The sequence below is a fragment of the Dendrobates tinctorius genome, unplaced genomic scaffold, assembly GCF_039654945.1.
Source record: "Dendrobates tinctorius isolate UK_male_01 unplaced genomic scaffold, ASM3965494v1 ptg000070l, whole genome shotgun sequence".
NCBI lineage: Eukaryota > Metazoa > Chordata > Amphibia > Anura > Dendrobatidae > Dendrobates > Dendrobates tinctorius.
The window spans coordinates 15,431,250-15,452,414 of record NW_027361738.1 but is presented as its reverse complement, the minus strand read 5'-3'; the positions used below and the strand labels follow the sequence as shown (position 1 = coordinate 15,452,414).

The following is a 21,165-nucleotide window of genomic DNA, read 5'->3' as shown; positions in this document are numbered from 1 at the left end:
TTTGATGTTTTAAATCTATACATGAGGTGTGCTGGGCTTATTCCACAATAACCCGTTCATTGCCGCCGAGCTGGAGGCAGGTGACTCTGCAGGTCTCACTCCCCCATCACACACACCCCCTACAAGCAGCTCCGGGAACACCCCATGCTCTGTAGTGCTGCATCCAATGGTCATCATCCCTCCTGTGTGCGGTGCGAGGGCTGCTCCGGGTGTGTGTGACCTGTGCAGGCTGTGGGGCTCGGGCTTTGCTGCACAGTAATGTGTGGGGCTCATTCATAAAACCGAGCTCCATAGCACATGACTGCTGAGCTCTCTGCCATCGAGGATTGTGTAAGAGAGCTGCCACATATCGTGCCATTCTCACCCAACCGACGATCACACCCCCCTCCTCCTCCTCCATTTCTGCTTTTTAATTATTAATTATTGCCCTGCTCATCTCACACTGGTCGCCTCTTCCTAATCTAACTCATGAGACATGCCTGCTATGTATGTATTTTCATGGATGCACCACCTTGTATGATACAAACATGTTGCATCTTCCTCTTTGCCATTTTTTTTTTCATGCTGAATGCAGCAAAAGCAGCAGGAAGGGAAGTAAATGGGGGAGGGGGATGGTGACCTGCTCATGTCACCGCTTACCATCAACACTAACCTTTTATTTATTTGTTGCAGGGAAAGTGGAGCTGCATGGTAAAGTTATAGAAGTTGAACACTCAGTTCCCAAAAGGCAGAGGTAAATATGTCATTCATTGTGGAAGATGATAGGATAAACAGCTAATCACCCATTTACACATATTCTCCCACATCCATGGCTGACACACATGGCTTGTAGAGATTTATTTCTGCTGGTGTTTTTATTTACTAATACTGGAAACAATTGTAATTGTAAACGCTGGGAGCAGTCACAATGGTTTTTTTCGTTTACGTTTGCATGTTGTGTACACCATAGAGAGCAAATTTGCATACTGGTCTTCTGGTTTCAGGCTAAAAGAGCATTCATGTGACCTCAATCTGCTGTTTTTTGTGCATGTGAATGGTTTTTGTTTTGTCACTTGGTCTAAGTTTTTTTTTTTTTTTTTTTTTTCCATTGAATTTCACATAGGCCACATCCTTACCACATTTTTCTGTTCTTGCTTGGTCAGGTTTTATTGTGATCAATAGACCTTTCAGCCTAAATATGTGATTTTTCTTAAATGCAAATGTGATTTTTGCACTTCAAAAGTTGCAACCTAGAAGCAGATAAATGGGGATTATTTTTAGGCCCTTTGCTTTCCCACCCCCCTCATCTCCCTCCTTCTCTTCTACTACTACCACCGCCGCCTCCTCCACCATCATCGCTTTGCATTTTCCCTATGGTATGGTTTTCTCTAGTACGCACAGAACCTGCTGCCATTTTGAGGCCCAATTGGAAAGGCTTACTGCTGTGGCAATTCATGCTGCTCGTGTTATCTACACGGTTCTAGACTACATGGTGTACAAAGAACACAAAATCTATTATTTATATTTGTGTGTGTAGTAAAAAAAAAATACAGGTTTCCACTTACTGCTATAAAATCAAAATGTAATTACATAAATGTCATATTGTATCCATATTATATTGGCCTTGTGTGTAGTTGGTGTAAAATATAGATATCAAATAGCAGACCAAATTTGACACTAATATGATTGGTCATTTTAAGATCCCTAAGTCCTCAGTTTTGAAATGTTATACTTTTTTTGTTATTTTGCTATAGATTCCATATAAATATATACCTGTGTGGATATATATTGTGTGTAATATATATATATATATATATTCCCCAGTTATTACCAACTGAAATGTTCCAAGTTTACTCTTGGCACCTTTTGTGTATTTTTCCTTTATATACCGTATCTGTATTTTACACTCTACAGCACACTGGTGGTGTTTTTGCAAGATTCTTAGTAATGGTCTTTGAACTTTAATCCCCTCTCTTTCAGCTTAGGATCCATTCATCTATATTATTGTTCCTATACATTAACTACCACTGTGCTTTCAGGGTTAAACAAGGTGTGGGTGGTGGGTAAGGTCTTTGTTTGATGTTTGCATGGTAAATGTGTACCCAGTAAGAGCCCACCCACTCAGCTGGTATGTTGAAAATCTAAGGTTCATTTTTCAGTGAGGCCTTCTCTCAGCCCGACATCTTCCGTTTTACTGTCTCCGCCTTCCCCCTCCTCTAAATAATAGCATGGTGTTATGTCTTGAGGGTTTCTTCCCTTTCTTACATTTGCTGAAGTCATGGTTGGTTAAAAGTAATGAATGAAATTCAAAATGTTTTGGTTGCCCTTCCCCCCCCCCCCCTTTTTTGCGCCTCTTAGACTTTCGTAGATAGATTTTCTAACTTTCTCATACCATGCGGGTGTTGTGAATGCATGGCCATCCCCTCCCCCAACGCCACTCATTAGTTTTAGGCTTTCTGGAGCAGCCCAAGCTATGCATTTATGGGGGATGGGATATAGCAATCTATATCCTCCTTGCATAAGGGGAAGGTCAAGAGGTGGTGTCAGTTAGGGTTGCCATTAAGTTGAGCCGAATACAGGAGACCAATCATTGCAAAGTGTGCTTGATTTGTATGCAAAGTAAAATTCTTGGGCCCAGCAGTCACTGCATTCCAAGCCATGTTGGGACTTTGGAGATCTGACGTGGACACTCCCACGTTGCTGGAATGACCTTTATACCTGCTGTGAAAGGCAGGTTGGGAATATGGTGCTGCAGAAGGCTTTTTGAAGCATTAAAAGACTGCTATAGAATAGGGGGCCTTGTCAAGGTTTTGCCTGATATGGGGGGATGGGTGCAGCAGTGTATAATGGCTCCATCCCCAGTGTTGGTTCCTGATTACACTACTGGAGTCTCCAGAGAATGTCCAAGGACTGCAGTTTTTTTTTTTTTTTTTTTCTCCCTTTTCAGCTGTTTACACCTTGATATATCATGTAAGACCATTTCAGCTCAGCATATTATTTTAGCTTCCTGTAATGTGTGTTCTAGAAATATACACAAAATTGGTTGTCCTCAAATGTTTGTATATGTCTACCTATCTTTAGTATTTGTTAATTGATATACTCCCATTTGCTTGGGGTGTGTTTTTTTTTTTTTTTTTTTTTTTTTCTTCCCCCCCCCTTAATTTTAGAATATTAGGTTTTCTGTGCTTTTATTTTTTTTTTCTATAGCACTAGCAAATTTTATGGATTAAGCATTTCACTTGTATAATCTATACAGCATAAAAAATGGCAAAGCAGAAAGTAGCAGTATGTAGCTCTGTGTGTTTGACAAGGTCTGTCCCTGTTACCAGTATACTGCTCCAGTCATGGTTCTCTGTTGGGTGATGGAGTTCATTCAAAAAAGTTATTCCCTATAAAACTTTGGGGGAGCGGCAATTTTCCAATATCTACGTTTGATATCAGCCATTTCCTGTTCGTTTATGGTTGTGTATAGTATATATTTATTACACTCAGATATATATTTTACACACAACCATAAATGATCAGGAAATTTGTGCCTCTCCCTTGCACCAATAGTTTTATATATACTAATTACTGTATAAATTACAATTGTACGATCTGTAAGACAATGTTCACACATAGAATTGTTTGCTATTGCGAAAGGAGATTGTAGTAATCCATTCAGTTGGTGTGGAAACAACCTAAATTTTGATGTATGGTTTAGTAACAAATTTTTTTTTTTACCAGCCAATATGTGTATCTAATTATATAAATATAGGGATTATTTTTTTTGGCCTAAAAGCCAACTTTTTATGAACTATTGAAAAACTGAATAATAAAGTTAGAAAAAAATGTAGTCTTTGCCATTAAAGTGCAAAAACACAATCACAATAACTTGCCTAAACATTTTCAATGAAAAAAATTTTTTTTTTTTTTTTAAATTTACATGTGCTGGACAGTTATATGGACTGTCCAGGAATTTACTGAGTCAGTTGGTGACCCTATATATACAATGATGTGTTCATGGCAAAAAAAGCTTAATTTCACATGGCAGCTGCAAAAACCTTTTTGACTGTCCGGTTCATTTTAGTGTGACTTTGTATGAAATGTTTTTCTTGATTTCTGCAGCCATTCTATTACTTTTTAGTTTGTTTACAAGTGTTTTATTACTCTAATAAGACTGTTTCATATTCCAGTGTTATTGAGCTCGAGTCTTCCAGTTATCCTAATAGTGTTGTGGATACATTTTAATGAGAACGAACACCTGTGGCAATTTCTGAGTAGAGGACAATAATTACATTACCTGTGCAATGCAAAGGCATCATTAAAATATGATTAGTTGGGGACTTTAGTTGAGAAACATTAATGTAATCCCTTATTTTGTAAAATATTTTATCCATAGATATTGTACCTCCATTCCTCCTAGCTTCCATATGGAGGTTTGCCTTTTAGAACCAAAAAAATCCACGTGTGGAGCAGGTTAAATATTTGCAGCATAATGCAGTACAAGCAAAGTGGATATCTTAGAAAACTCATCTTTAAAAAAAAAAAAAAAAAAAAAATGCAAATAATTGACCTGTGGTGCAGACTTTCACTGTAGATTTAACCCGTTCCGATGTATTTCTTGAAATCTGTGCCTTTAACATGTAGGTGGTTTTTGCAGAACGTTTGTCAAATTTGTTATGGGTCTTTGTTCCTGTGTGAACGTACCCTTATGGATTCATATAGAATATGTGAGGGAGGGGGGAGTCTCTAAATGTTCCATCACATGACTTATTATGAAAGTATTTACTCCAAATGCCAAGGGCTAAGAGCACGCAGTCTGTGCGCTTAGCCCAAAGTATATGGTGGGAACTTTTCTTGCTGTATACTTCTGGTTTTTATAGTCCCCAATTCAACACCAAGGCCAAAAGTGTGTTCTTTAGGCCTCCATCTGGTCATTATGTGTCACCTTATTGTTTGAGTGTACAAGAATGTGCTGGAGACTGCTCTTTCCTATACAGAAATGCCTACTGAAAAAAAACTGATTTGTTTTGTTTTTTCACTTTGCTTTCTTTTCAATGAGTCCATAAGCATTCTTCCGGGCTGTGGCTAATGTCTGGCACGTATTTCCTGACCATATGCATCTGATAGTGGCCATAAATGGCGGGTCCTCAGCCTTGCTTCTAGAAAAGACTGTGTACTACATTCCCCTGTATAGTGGGCACTGTCCTGCTATATTGCTTTGCCTTGTATATAAGGCCTTGGCATATATACTGTTTTATTTGAAAAATTAATTACACTAGACATACCCATGAGATAATGGCATACATAAGTGATGATGATAAAAATAATCTTGATTTATATAGCGCCAACCTAATCCTCAGCACTTTACAAATCAACAGTACAAGTCATAAGTAACAACGTTAAAGAAAATACAATAACAGAAAAATGATGACCCTGCCCGTAACAGCTTACAATCTACAATGACGTGGGGGAGAGAGTACAGGTGCTTATCTACAATGATGGTCCAGCCATCCTGGGGAAATGGGGGGATAGATAAAGGCTGCAGGAGGTTGTCACCAGACAGTATTTGTGGCGCTTTTGAGTGCGGTGGCGTTTGATGGACAGTTAGTTTCGGATATAGTGAATGGGCTATATAAAAGGATTTGATAGGCCGCTCTAAACAGATGTGTTTTTAGGGAGCGCCTAAAACTGTGTAAGTTGTGGTTAGTTCTAATCTCTTGGGGTAAAGCACTGGTGCTACTCGGGAGAAGTCTTGGAGTGATATTATGTCTTTGACTTGCATTTTGGGAGTTCCTTAATCGGCTCACAGTCCTTGCTGAAACATGTTTGTTTTTCGTTTTTTTTTTTTCCCAATGATGACACTGAAATAATACTGAATACAATAATAAATAACTCCCCTAATCTCCCCGTATATCAACAGTATATGTGAGTGTAGGGAAGTCGTATGTATTTATATAGCGCCATTTATTCCATGGCGCTTTACATGTGAAAAGGGGAAATATAGACAAGTATAATAAACAAACATGTGTAAGACAAGGGACACACAAGTACATAAGGAGAGGGGACCCTGCCCACGAGGACTCAGTCTACAGGGATGTATCAAACAAAATTGTTTTTGTCCACAATTCATTCACTTCTTCCCCCCCTACTCTTACTGAATTACAAGACCAAATTTCATGCAAAAGTTCCTCCTCAGGGATGAGGTGGAATGGGTGGCTGCGGTTTCTAGTGGGTGATTCTCGCCCCATTGCTGTATTCATAGCTACGCAGCTCAGTATTACTGTATAATGCCCTCCATGCTGCTGCTTCTGAAAGGAGACCATGTGTGTGGCGTATAGGAGACGACATGGTGGCTACACTGCATCCTTTTTGTTTTTTTGTCTTTTATTTAGGTTCCCTTTAGGCCTGAAAATCAAACCTCTGATTCCTGATATGGAAATAGTAGTATAGTTGTATAGGAGCTTATCGTCTATGTAACTTATACCCCTCTTTTACTTCTGTAAAGATGTGCTTGCCATAAAGACCTAGTGTAAAAGCCATATGTAAATCAGGATGGAAGTGCACTGGGGGGTTTGGCTTCTATGCTAGATTTCTCATGTCTGGCATGTCTGATCTCTACACACAAAACAGTATTTTCATTAAAGGGTAAGCGCCTACACAGCAGGCCACTATTTCCATGGGTAAAACATGCTGTCAGGTTCTCTTTTAAGATGTTCACAACTTCCTTTCATTCTTATAGTAGTGAAATTTTTGTGAAGATCCCCAGATGCTATGTACTCAGTGTTGTAGAGTGGTGGTGGGCTGCCACTATAGGAGGCTTTAGGGCTCATCCAGATTTCAGTGATTTCTCATACCTTTAAAAAAAAAAACAACCCCAAAATGGTCCTAGTGTCAGTTTGGTCAGTTTCATCGGTTTTTCTTGGATTGAAAAAAAAAAAATACTACCAGTTTCTCAAGCTTCTCATAATAAACAATCCATGAAAAAGCACAGCCCACGGCATCTAAATGCTGTTCCCTTTTTTGTGAGGACTCTTTGAGCTGCAAAAATACATGTACAGTGCCTACAAGTAGTATTCAACCCCCTGCAGATTTAGCAGGTTTACACATTCGGAATTAACTTGACATTGTGACATTTGGACTGTAGATCAGCCTGGAAGTGTGAAATGCACTGCAGCAAAAAAGAATGTTATTTCTTTGTTTAATTTTTTTTTTAAATTGTGAAAATTTTATTCAGAGGGTCATTTATTATTCAACCCCTCAAACCACCAGAATTCTGTTTGGTTCCCCTAAAGTATTAAGAAGTATTTCAGGCACAAAGAACAATGAGCTTCACATGTTTGGATTAATTATCTCTTTTTCCAGCCTTTTCTGACTATTTAAGACCCTCCCCAAAATTGTGAACAGCACTCATACATGGTCAACATGGGAAAGACAAAGGAGCATTCCAAGGCCATCAGAGACAAGATCGTGGAGGGTCACAAGGCTGGCAAGGGGTACAAAACCCTTTCCAAGGAGTTGGGCCTACCTGTCTCCACTGTTGGGAGCATCATCCGGAAGTGGAAGGCTTATGAAACTACTGTTAGCCTTCCACGGCCTGGACAGCCTTTGAAAGTTTCCTCCCGTGCCGAGGCCAGGCTTGTCCGAAGAGTCAAGGCTAACCCAAGGACAACAAGGAAGGAGCTCCGGGAAGATCTCATGGCAGTGGGGACATTGGTTTCAGTCAATACCATAAGTAACGTACTCCACCGCAATGGTCTCCGTTCCAGACGAGCCCGTAAGGTACCTTTACTTTCAAAGCGTCATGTCAAGGCTTGTCTACAGTTTGCTCATGATCACTTGGAGGACTCTGAGACAGACTGGTTCAAGGTTCTCTGGTCTGATGAGACCAAGATCGAGATCTTTGGTGCCAACCACACACGTGACGTTTGGAGACTGGATGGCACTGCATACGACCCCAAGAATACCATCCCTACAGTCAAGCATGGTGGTGGCAGCATCATGCTGTGGGGCTGTTTCTCAGCCAAGGGGCCTGGCCATCTGGTCCGCATCCATGGGAAGATGGATAGCACGGCCTACCTGGAGATTTTGGCCAAGAACCTCCGCTCCTCCATCAAGGATCTTAAGATGGGTCGTCATTTCATCTTTCAACAAGACAACGACCCAAAGCACACAGCCAAGAAAACCAAGGCCTGGTTCAAGAGGCAAAAAATCAAGGTGTTGGAGTGGCCTAGTCAGTCTCCTGACCTTAACCCAATTGGAAACTTGTGGAAGGAGCTCAAGATTAAAGTCCACATGAGACACCCAAAGAACCTAGATAACTTGGAGAAGATCTGCATGGAGGAGTGGGCCAAGATAACTCCAGAGACCTGTGCCGGCCTGATCAGGTCTTATAAAAGACGATTATTAGCTGTAATTGCAAACAAGGGTTATTCCACAAAATATTAAACCTAGGGGTTGAATAATAATTGACCCACACTTGTATGTTTAAAATTTATTAAAATTTAACTGAGCAACATAACTTTTTGGTTTGTAAGATTTATGCATCTGTTAATAAATCCTGCTCTTGTGTGAAGTTTGAAGGCTCTAACTTATTTGCATCTTATCAAACCTGCTAAATCTGCAGGGGGTTGAATACTACTTGTAGGCACTGTACATGTGTACATCGCCATAGATTATAATAAGTATGAGTTGTATCTGAGAAATACAGAGAAACTCTTATGAGAGAAACTGACATCTGAGTCTTCAATTTTCTAATGCATCGTGAAAGTACATTTTAATCAATAGATCTTGTAATAATAATAAATTCCACAATTGTATGTATTAAAAAAAAAAATGTTCCTGTGCTGAGATAATCTTATAAGTATGTAATGGTTGTGTCTGACCATACAGGAGCATGGTCTGATCATACCAAACCCCCTGGGCAGGGGAGAGCACAAGAGAGAGGATACAGACAGCTGATTCTAGTAAAATTTATTTGTTTTTCAAGCATTTTTATCTCAAAGAATGAATCAGCTGTGACAACCTGCTGTAATGTTTGCATATTCTTTTGTGTTCTCCCCTGCCGAGGAGGACACATAGTAAAGCTGCCAGTGTGCATGTCCTGTAGCAACCCCGAGGAAGCCCACGCGTGTCGGGGCTGCTACAGGACATACACACTGGCACCTTTACTATGGGTAAGACATGCATACCTCTAGTCTTGTTTTTCAATTAGGATTGGGTCTGTCGCATTAACTGTTTGAGGAATTATGAAGACCACTACTTAATGCTTTTCCCTTTCGCACTTTAATATGCACTAACCACTTTGTGCACATTATTTTTGAGTAAAAACAATTCTATTTTGAGGCTTGCTAGTTTTCCCTCGCTGTTACAACAGTGTTTTTTGGTCCTAGCACACATGAGCTTTTGTATTACGCTTTGTCCTTATTGAGTCTGTCTATTAACATGTTATATATTTGGAATACTAAATCTATTTTTTAGTAATTGTGGCTTTCAGTACTCCGTTGTTCTTTTGTAGGATCTATGTTTGTTTGGAGTGCCCAATGGAATATTGTTTTTGTCCTTTTGAGAGACATTGTATTGCTAATTGATATATACTGGTATGTATGAGTGGATTTTGTTCTTTCAGTCCCTTCAAACTGATCTGGGAGACAATATACTGGCCTAACAAAATAAAGTTGACCATAAGAATTGGATGGCTGTTGGCCAAACAATGCTTCAGCTAACTGGCATCTCAGTCAACTCTCCCATACACAATGGTATCTCCTGTGTTTTGAAGTAAGCCATAGGCAGACTAATCAATCTGTGGCTTATCTCGGGGAGAACAATGTGGTAATTTAAAGTCAACCATGGGTGATGTATGTCTCTTTCGGTGGTCAGTTGGCTGGTGCCTCCATATACACGTAAGGCCCCGTCACACACAGCGATCTCGCTAGCGAGAACGCTGATTTTGTGACGCCACAGTGAGATCGCTGTGTGTGACGGGAATCAGCAACCGGCCACCCTGCCGGGTATCGCTGATCGTGCTCGATCGGCCTGGGCCATTGTTTGATCGCTGGTCTCTGGCTCTGGCTGGCCAGCACGCATCGCGTGTGGCAGCAGGAGCCAACGATCAGCGAGGCTCCCAGCGCTCTAAGCAGGCGCTGGGAGCTGGTCTCTAAGGTAAATATCGGGTTACTAAGCGGCGCGCGTCACTTAGTTACCCAATGTGTACCTTAGAAACCTGCGTGCTGGCAGCTCCCAGCCCGAGCACGCAGGTTTCTAAGGTACACATCGGGTAACTAAGTGATGCGCACCGCTTAGTAACCTGATATTTACCTTAGAGACCAGCGATCATGTAGCGATGCACCAGCGATCCTGACAAGGTCGTATCGTTGTCGGGATCGCTGGTGCATCTTTGTGTGACGGGGCCTATAGACCGCTGTGTGACCCCATCAATATGGCCTTATAGCCATAAACCTAAAACACAAGTCACATCCACTCCTTGATCAGCTATGGTTCTTCACATTTTTTTTCCCCAAGCACATTTTAGAGTTTAAAGCTTTTGTTTTTCCTTACAAATTTTGTGGGAAAAAAAAAGCTAGCAGTATTTTTGGGGACAAGAAACTGAATCACAAATGTAACAACACAAAAATGCAGATTCTTACATTCTTTTCAAATTCCCTACTGACTACTAGTGAGCATCTAGCAGCATTTCTTGTAAGTGTTTTCCCTAAAATATGCTGTGAGTGACAGCGCCCTTAATTCAAATTTCTCTATAGCTGTGATGAGTGGACAAGATCTTCTTAATGTGATATCTGAATTATGCTTGTTGCTGTCAGCCAGTCAGTAAATCGCCCTCATACACACTGCCAGGTTTGGGCACTCAGTCTGACGAGTTAGCTAAAGTGTATGGAGGGCTTTAGACTTCGTAAGATGGAGCTAGAATTATTGCTTACATGCCATGTGCTACATTTAATTAAGGGTTGACACTGTTTTGGCCGTGTGTGTGTAAAATTTACCAACTTTGAAAATAATATCTGATTGCATACAGGATGCTAACAAACAGAAGCTGCTGATCAAGTTGGTTAAACATTTTTTTTGTGGGAACAGATTCAGTAAAGGTACTGTCACACTTAGCGATGCACCAGCGATCCCGACAGCGATATGGATCGCTGGTGCATCGCTAAGTGGTTGCTAGTGAGCTGCCACACAGGCAGATCTCACCAGCGACATAGCAGCAGTCGGGGGTCGCTACTTACCTGTCAGACGAGGCGATCCTGACGTCCTCCCGCCCGCCTCCACGTGTTGCTCGTCGGCGCCACAGGAAGCCCAGCAGGAAGCTGACGACGAGAAATGGGCCAGGCTGTTCTCGTGCGATCAGCAATACCTCCGACCGGCTCCCCCGCTGGCTAAGTATCAGACATAGCGATATCGCTGCTGCGTCACAAAACCAGTGATGTTACGATATTGCTAGCGATATCGCTTAGTGTGACGGGACCTTAAAACATACATTGCAGTCATTGAATTCCCAGTTTCTATGCAGTTCAATCCAATGGGCTGTCCTATAGCGATGGACAATCTTCTCTCTGACTTGACCGATCTGTGCATGCACAATCACTGGGAACTACAACACATTGAACTCGTGCATAGAAGCACCTGGGATTAATGAATAAAAGAAAAGTTATATTGACACTTTTCCAACAAACCTATAAATCACTCTGCTCAGCTTTTCCTTTTTGTTTAACCGTGCTGTCCATAGCTAAGACTACATATACAACATAACAGGCTACATTTTAAAATGTGGTTTAAATGTAAGCCATGAAAAAAATGGTGTAAAGTTAGACTAGTCTGTCTAATAAAAAAATTGCATCGGTTATCATCCACAATGATGTACTGCGATAGACTAGAAGGTATGTATGAATGTATCAAATTTAAGTTATACTAATCCCGTGTAGAAGTTACATGTGTCCCACTGTGTAAGAAGAGAAATCATGTTAATGTTTTAACTTGGACCTCACAGACATGTCCCCATGGGAGATGACCGCTGCCAGGGCTTATCTTGTTCTCCCTTTTGATATAAAGGTGCATACTTAGGTTGATCCAAGTATAGTACTGCTAGGAATCTGGGCTGCTTTGTGTTTGTTTTTTTGAGGGAATAACTAGCTTGTAGTTGCAGATTACCACTGGTATATTCGTATTTTTTTTTTTAATTGATCTGTTAAAATATTAGTAAAAAGAAGAAAAAAAAAATGCACATATGCTTTACATCACCCGCTAATGTTAAAGGGAACCAGTCTTGAGATTCCCGCTCCTCAAACCATCGACTGAATGATTCAGGACCTGGCTGTACTCTGAAATGCTGCAGTGATTCTGAGAGAACCAAGTTTTAAGTCGGCCGGGACTATAGGGTGAAACCTAACTATTCTGATGTCTCCTGACCTGCCCAGGTTAATAGGTCTCAGAGTGTGTGAGCTTGGCATCTCTCCTATAGTCCCAGGCTGTCTTTTCAAACGGCTTTCTCTGAAAATTTTTATTTTAGAGTAAAAGATGCCTATCTACCAGGGCTGTGGAGTTGGTGTCCATTTTGGTGAGGTTGAAGCTGGTATAAAGTGGATCGGGTCCTAAAATACTGTAAATATATAACTGGGTTTAGTAGTACAGTGCAGGATGTGCTGTCAAATCTTTTAATAAGAAATTGGGGAAAATTATAAAATGTACTATAAATGTCCTGTTCCTGATCTAAGGATCTCTTCCTTTAGTTGAGATGAATCTGTGCTGCACTTTATGTACATGCTCCTTACTGAGGCGGGGCTGTGGGCTCAGAGTCAGGGAAATTGAAGAGTCCGTGGTTGGACTTACCGACTCCACAACCCTGCTAGCTACTATTGCATACACAAGGGCTAATGATGGGTTCACTTTAAAGCCCCTTAGGGTACCGTTACACATAGCGATGGATATGGATCACTAAGTGGTCGCTAGTGAGCTGCCACACAGGGAGATCTCACCAGCGACATAGCAGGGGTCGGAGGTCGTTACTTACCTGTCAGACGCTGCGATCCTGACATCCTCCCGCCCGCGTCCATGCCTCGCTCGTCGGCGCCACAGGAAGCGCCCGACGAGAAATGATCCAGGACCTTCTCGCGCGACCAACGATGAGAAGCGGCGGAGCCGGTCGGAGGTAAGTATCACATGCAGCGATATCGCTAGCAATATCGCTGCAACGTCACAAAATCGGTGACTTTACAGTGATATTGCTAGCGATATCACAGTGTGTAATGGGGACTTTAGACATTAAATAAATGCTAAGCTCTTTCTCATTGCCCACTGCAGCTTTTGGTTTATAGTGTGTATAACTCTGCTTCCATCCTCACTGAAATATAGCATATCATTATATTATTGTAAATAAAGCATTACAAAAAATTTGTGTTTTTTTTTTTTTTTTTTTTTTTTTTTTACAGCAATTCTTTTACAATATTTTACCTTACGATCTTTTTACATTCCTGCAACGTTATCCCTGGAGATACAGGGGCCAATATTACTGGTGCCCCCTAGGTTAATTTTATTTTTTTGAACCATCTAATGGGCGGTTTATTTCTGTCAACTCTGTGGACATGGACTCTCAACCCACTATGATGTTGCCCAATCATAAAAAGTCTTAGCCTGGGAAAATTGCACACCCACAGTTCTGACCAAAATAAACCGCCCGATTGAATGATAAAATGAACATATAAGGTGCCATAAATTTTGGCGCCCTGTACATCCACAATGGAGAGATCACAATAACTTTATTTACATTCCTTTTAGCTACATGCAGGAATGTACAGTTCATAATGTAAAAGTTTGTGAAAGGTTCTCTTCAAGAGACAACGGAAGTGTAAACATTTGGTTTTCCTTTTTATGAATTGAGCTACCAGAAAATAATGGTAAACTTACACTGCCTAAAATACTGACAGATTTATCAATATAAAGTAAAAGTTTTAGACTGTTCACGCATTGCTTTTTTGCAGTGTTTACTACATTTTTTTTAATTTTTTTTTTTTTGCAAATTTTAACCTGTGCTTTACAGTACCAGCAAAGTTTTGAGGGTATGTGCACACGTTGCAGATTCTGGTGCGGATCCGCAGCGGATTTGGCCCTGTGGATCCACAGCATATTCTCTTGCGGTGTACAGTACCATTTTATCCAATGCAAATTAAAAAACGCTGTGCACATGCTGCGGAAACGCATCGGTTTATTTTCCGCAGCATGTCAATTCTTTGTGTGGATTCCGCAGCGTTTTTACACCTATTCTATTATAGGAATCCGCAGGTGTAAAAACGCAGGGCAAATCCACAGAAAATCCTCAATCCGCAGGTAAAACGCAGGTCATTTTACCTGCGGGTTCTGCTGCTGCCGCCAGGAAAAATCAGTACAGGAATCCGCAACGTGTGCATATACCCTCAGAAATCTCATGCGCGCACACACATTGGTTTTATTTTCCTGACTGATTTGGAGAACTGTTGCTTTTTTTTCCTGCATTGATTTCTTAACGAAATGCGATGCCAGCAAAGTGAATGGGAAACCCGAAGAGTCCTACACACATTGAGTATTTTGGACTTGCAGATTTGATGCAGAAAATAATCTGCAGCATGTCAATTCTGTGCATTTTTCACCATTTACTTGACTGAAATCAGTCAAAAACATAGCGCAAAAAGTTTTTCCTGCCAAGAAATGCAGAAATTTTACTCAACAATGTTCACATAGAACTTATCAGTTTCTGAGTAGGTAATTCAAAGGTGTCTTTCTCATAAAGTCTCTTATAAAGAAGCCAAACATTTGATAGATTGGTACAATGGTGCTTGAAAGTTAGAACTCTTCAGACTTTTTTTTATACTTCTGCATAAATTTGACTTAAAGCAACCCCACATTTTCACACAAGTCCTATAAAAGCTGTAAAACCAAGTAAGTCCAAAATATTAAATCTTGTGTTTGTAATGTTAGACATTCCAATATTGCATGTCTGTAAGTTGGAAAAGTGATATTTGATTTGAAAGCGTAATTGGAGTCTAATTTTTTTCTTTTTTAATCCTATGCCAGAATATTTTTTGAGCTCAAATCCCCACTAAAAAAGCTATAAAAGGCGATCAAAACGTCACATTTACCTCAAACTGATTATCAGTAAAAATGTCAGCTCACCACACACAAGCAAGGGGTCACTAGCAAAACGTTTCACTCTCTAACCTTCATCATCACTTAAACAGAAAAAAATCTGTAAGATTGGTATCACTGTAGTCGCACTGACCTAAACAATCTGTTTTCAGGTCATTTTTACTGCACAATAAACACTGAAAAACAAGACCCCCCCAAAAATGGCAGATTTTTTTTTTTCACCATTTCATCTCCCTTGGCTTTTCTTTTTTTCCCCATTTTTTTTTTTCTCCCCCCAGTACATTAAATAGCAAAGCTAGTGATATTTGAAACTACAGATTTGTTTTGGGAAAATCAAGCCATTATACGTCTATTGACGGAAAAGTAAAAGGTTGTGGCTATTGGAAGAATGTGAAAGAAAAAAAAAAACAAGCCCTCCATCAAAAAATGAAACATTCCCTGCCTTTTTAAATGGTTAAATAAAAAGGATTTCTCAAAGTTTGATCTTCAGCAACATTCGTGTTGTGAAGTATCATGACATAAAAAAATGAGATTTCTAAGGACCTCAAAAGAAGAGTTTGTGATGTTCTTTACACTAGAAAGGGTTACAAAATCATCTATAAATTGTTTTGATTCTGCCAATTCACAGAGAGATTGAGTACACATGAGGAAATTCAGGACCATTATTTCCAGGAGTGGTCACACAGCGAAGATCACTCCAAGAGCAAGCCGTAGGTCACTGTGGAACCCAAGGTACCTGCTAAGCAACGAAAGGCCTGTTTCACATTTTCTAATATTGATTAATCCACCATCCAGAGGACACTGAACAATAATGGTGTGCATGGCAGATTTGCAAGTAGAAAGTCACTGCTCTCCTAAAAAAACATAGTTGCTCAACAGTAGTTTGCTAAAGATCACATGGACAAGCCAGAAGGCAATTGAAACAGTGTTTTCTGAACAGATAAGACCAAAATATTGCTGGAATTAAATCACCACTGTATTACAGCATAAAAACCTCCTCTGTGAAACGTGATGGTGGTGGTAGTATCATGGTTTAGGCCTGTTTTGCGGCAACTGGGCCAAGGACCGCTTCATAACAAATAACAGAGCTAGGGAGGGATGGGCTATAAATCCTTCAACATGTGTAGGACTAGTCAGCAATTACTGGAAATGTTTAGATACAATTATCCCTGAAGGGGGGTCCTCCAGATACTGAAAGCAAAGGTTCATATACTTTTCTGCCTCATATGTGCTTTTCTATCATTTATTATCATTGAAAAAAATGGCAGTCTAATATATTTTGGAGCCATTTGTTTGTTTTGGTTTTCTTTATATACTTTTAGGTATAGTGACAATGTAACTTTTTAGTTTTAGGTCAAATTCATGCAGAAATTTGGAAAATTCTGAAGGGTTCACAAACTTTCAAGCACCATTCTGTAGACTTTGTCTGAGGAGTGGAAATTCTTTAATAAATATTGCATAGTCTCATGAGGGTTCACTTATGTTTTTGTAATGGATCCTTACTGCAGCTGAACACACTCGGGGAACTTCATATGGTTTCAGATGTCTTGTTGCAGCATGTCAAAATGAAGAATTGTGATATATTATTTTTTTTTTTTTTTAGGCAAAGATATATTGGACTGGGAAATGTTAATTGAGCCCATGTCTGTAGTTCTATTCCTGGTGAAATCTTCGGCAAGATTGGCTGCAACTTGCCAATTTCTAAGGGTGTGTAATGCATGCACTGTTAAGATTCAGCTCCAGCTCCTGTGGCTGTCATGTGAACGCAAGGATGCGATTTGCATCGTTTCAAACACGAGTCGATTAGTCTTGCAGTGTTCTATTTAGATGACGCTGAGAGTGCGTGTGACCACAAAACTATAAATCGCATCCTTGTAGTCACAGCTGGAACCGGCTAGAGGAGCTAAATCCTAAGGGTATGTTTCCATGGCCAGTATTGGCAGCGCTTTGGACGCAGCACATGTCCACTCTGTCCAAAGCGCTGCCGGCTTTTGTATGCGTGCTGATTCCACATGTGTTCACTGAACCATGTGGAATCACCACTTCCTATACATTGTATGGGTGACTTTATCTTATGGCGACGGCGCGTCTCCGCAAGATAAAATGACATGCTGCGGTCTAGAAAAGAGCACCACATATGCGTATGCACTGGGAAGCCGGAGACGTCCCTGCACACATAGTGGAGATGGGATTTCATAAAATTCCCTCCACAATGCTGTAACATTTGGACTCTGCGGCTGTACGAAGCGTCCAATTCGCAGCGTTTTACTGACCGTGGAAACATACAAACTGTTAGGGTGTGTTACATACTGTTAATTGGTAATCTGCAGCTTTTGATGAAGACTTTTCCATGAGTGGACAACCCCCTTTTACTATTTTGGTTAATTTTTTTGCTTACCGGGAGATTAGCATATTGGTCAAGAAAGGTGGGGTGATTGTCTATACATTTGTTAGAGATGCATGGTGTAATCTAGAATGATGATACATTTGTTAGAGATGCATTGTGTAATCTAGAATGATGATACATTTGTTAGAGATGCATTGTGTAATCTAGAATGATGATACATTTGTTAGAGATGCATGGTGTAATCTAGAATGATGATACATTTGTTAGAGATGCATTGTGTAATCTAGAATGATGATACATTTGTTAGAGATGCATTGTGTAATCTAGAATGATGATACATTTGTTAGAGATGCATGGTGTAATCTAGAATGATGATACATTTGTTAGAGATGCATTGTGTAATCTAGAATGATGATACATTTGTTAGAGATGCATGGTGTAATCTAGAATGATGTTTTGAGATATTATAAAACTTGCCTAATGTCAGATATTTATAACTGTAGCATGCCTTTCAAATCGATTGTTTTCTGCCCCTTGGTCCCTGCTGGCTGTGCAGCAGGTAACGAAAAATGCATCACTAATGTGACCAATGCAGCCAGTTGCTGGCATTCGCAGCCATGTGCTATGACAGAATTACAACTAAAGCCAATGATTGGTTGCAGTGGTCGAGTGAATTATGTATGGCTCGTTACCAGCTGGGACCATAGGAGTGACAGCTTTGAAATGGCGAGGTTTTGAAAAGTAATGGATATTTTAGATCACATTGCCTGCCTGCTGTTAGGTAAATACTGGAAACCCCTTTTACATTTTCAGAACCCACCAAAACTGTCTGGTAAGGCCTGTTTCACACATCAGTTTTAGTGTTCAGTCAAAATCCGCTAAAATGGCGGATAGCGGATCCGTTCCTGAACTGACCACAACGTTTGTCACCGGACTGTTATTTTAACGGATCCGTGAAAGGAAGAATTTTAAAGGAACCGCTGCCTGGGGAAGGAGAGAGAGAGAGAGAGATTTTCCAGCTGCCAGAACAGAGTTTAGGGTTAAATTTCAGGCTGAGTGAAGTCTTTCGGGCATGCGCAGTGAGGAGTGCGGATCCTGCCGCCCGAAAAAAGTTACATGCTCCGTTCGGGCATGCTCCGTTCGGACATCAAAATTTTGGCGAATCCGCAAAAAAACGGATCCAACAGATGGCCATCTGTCAAGATCCGCCAGTAATGCAACTCAATGGGGAAAAAACGGATCCGCCAGAAAAAATGGCGGATCCGTTTTTTTGTAAAACGGTGGATTTTGACTGATGGACAAAAACTGATGTGTGAAACAGGCCTAACAAAACTGAGGTACATGGCTACGTTTTTGTGTTTCTCTTTTAACAGGTTAACCAGTATTGGTTCAGATCTGTCACAATAAAACATTCTCACATCCTCATCAGGTAGCTATTTCAGTTAGTTTTTTGTTTTTCGTTCCACTTTACAGCTTAATGATTATATGCATATTATATGCATATTCCTAGTTCATTTAAAGAATTGGAAATGAACACTGAAAAATGATGTATGCTTCCATGTAGCCCCTTTTAGGCTGTGTTGCCCATTATGAGATTTTGGTGAGTTTTTGACTCTGCATCAAAGACGCAAGCGTCTTATAGTTCCAACAAAGTGGATGGAATTTATAGAGATTGGGTAGGGAATTTTGCTCATAAGGGGTCGTACTTTATTGGGACTCTGTCATTAAAGAATGACCTTACCTATCACAGGTCCTCAGTGCTTCACTGCGGATCATTTAATCCTTCCCACCTATTTGTTTTCCATCTATCTCTGACTCTATGAAGCCAAAGCTGTCAATCAAACAGGGTGTGGAGGTAGAAGGGAAATAAGCAGGTGATAAGGTGTATTTAAATGATTGCCCCTGCCGTGAAGCACCGTGAGCTTGCCGTGACCCAAACTACATTCTTTGTATTGGTGAATTCTTTGATGGTGAGCTGGATTTTTTTTTTTTTTTGTGCTCATTTGTTATACTTGTATATAAGAGGCTAAGGCCGGGGTCACACTAACCGACGCAAAATACGGTCAGTATTTTACATGCGTAATACGGATGAATGGCCCCTAAACAGTGCTCCGTATGTCATCCGTAATCAAGGTGTGGTCGCGTATTTTGCGCATGTAAGCATCCGTATGGCGAGATTTTCTCGCAGGCTTGCAAAATGGACATATAATGGAGTCCTATGACAGGGTTTATAACAGAAACCAAAGAATAGATATAGACACATAGAATGTATGTGTGTGTATATATATATATATATATATATATATATATATATATATATCTCTCCTTTTGTTTCTTTATTAAACCTGTCAGTGTGAGTTTACTGTATAGCGCACTGAATTGCCGCCTTTGCTAAAAGACATCGCAAGTCACATGTGTGGTCCGTGTGTAATCCGTATTTTTTGCGCACCCATAGACTTGCATTGGCATACTACGGTCGTAGTACGCTGACAATCGCAGCATGCTGCGATTGGCACGGACCGTAGAATACAGATGAGAAATATACGGCTGGTGCGAGGGACCCCATAGAGAATCATTGGTCCGTGTCTAATGCGTGCTTTTAGCGCCTCTCACTCGGCCGTATTCCTCGCCAGTGTGACCCCGGCCTTAAAGGAAACCTGTCACCTGAAAAAAAAAAAACACAATGAACTTGAAGATATTGAGTTAATGTGCAGGTTATAATTCTATATTAATAGCTTTATAATGCTGGTCAGCACCTGCACGTAGCTGAATGCTGCAGGGTGAAAATTAACTTTATTCTCCCAAGGAGCGTTCCCGTTTCGGTCGCGGGGTGGTGCTGGCATGGATTCAGTCACCGCTCTGAGTATACAGAGCGGCTGTTGTAACCCTGCCACCGGCCCAGACTGACACTCCATCTGCTTTGGGGCTCAGCTGTCAGTGGCGGGGGCACGGTTACAGCCGTCGCTCCATATACTCAGAGCGATGACTGAACCGCCGCCGCCCCCATGACTGAAACAGGAACGCTGCTGGGGAGAATTAAATTAATTTTCTCCCTGCAGCATTGGGCTCTGTGCGGGCGTCGGCCAGCATTATTGTGCTATTAACCCCATATATGCAGGTTAATAGCGTTTTTTATCCAGTTGTCAGGGTCCCTTTTAGAGATGAGCAAACCCTAACTTAAAAGTTCATGGTTGGTACTGGACAGTTAGTGTTCGGCGCCAATCGCACAGAATTCTGCCAGAAGTCCCGCAATGCCAGGGAGATTGTGTGAATGACGCGTCCCTACATCATCCACACAAAGCAAGAAGGACGATGACACCATCCTAAGAAGAGAGACATCCCTTGGACCGCCTCGCCCGCAGGTGAGTATAATAAAGGCTCTTTCTGATTGGTTTGTGGGCAGACATACAGAATTATAGAATTGTGTATATCAGGCCTGTTCTGTCACTAAATGAAGCAGAATTCATGTAGCTAATACAGGCAGCTAAACCGCTATACTGGGGTCCAATAAGGAGACTATAGTTGAATCTGTGCTTTATTGAACGTGATGGTATATTGGCGCAGTGAAACTACTAGTAAAACATATAAATACACTCAGTCAATTCAGGGTTCATAGGAATACATAACATACATTATCTGCACTAATGGCTAACCAGGGGAGAACTAACTAAGCTGGCTAATATGAGACCGGAGTTGGATACAGGAAACATAAGTACATACCAGCGATG

At 40.8% G+C, this 21,165-nt stretch overlaps 1 protein-coding gene across 1 annotated transcript in view; it reads left to right on the top strand.

The window, feature by feature from the left end:
• The window catches only part of IGF2BP3 (insulin like growth factor 2 mRNA binding protein 3), a 117,483-nt gene that overhangs the window by 396 nt on the left and 95,922 nt on the right, over window positions 1-21,165 (top strand). The window contains exon 2 of the mRNA XM_073581423.1: window positions 673-733. Within this exon, the coding sequence (XP_073437524.1) occupies window positions 673-733 (61 nt within the window). The remainder of the gene's footprint in view (window positions 1-672; window positions 734-21,165) is intronic.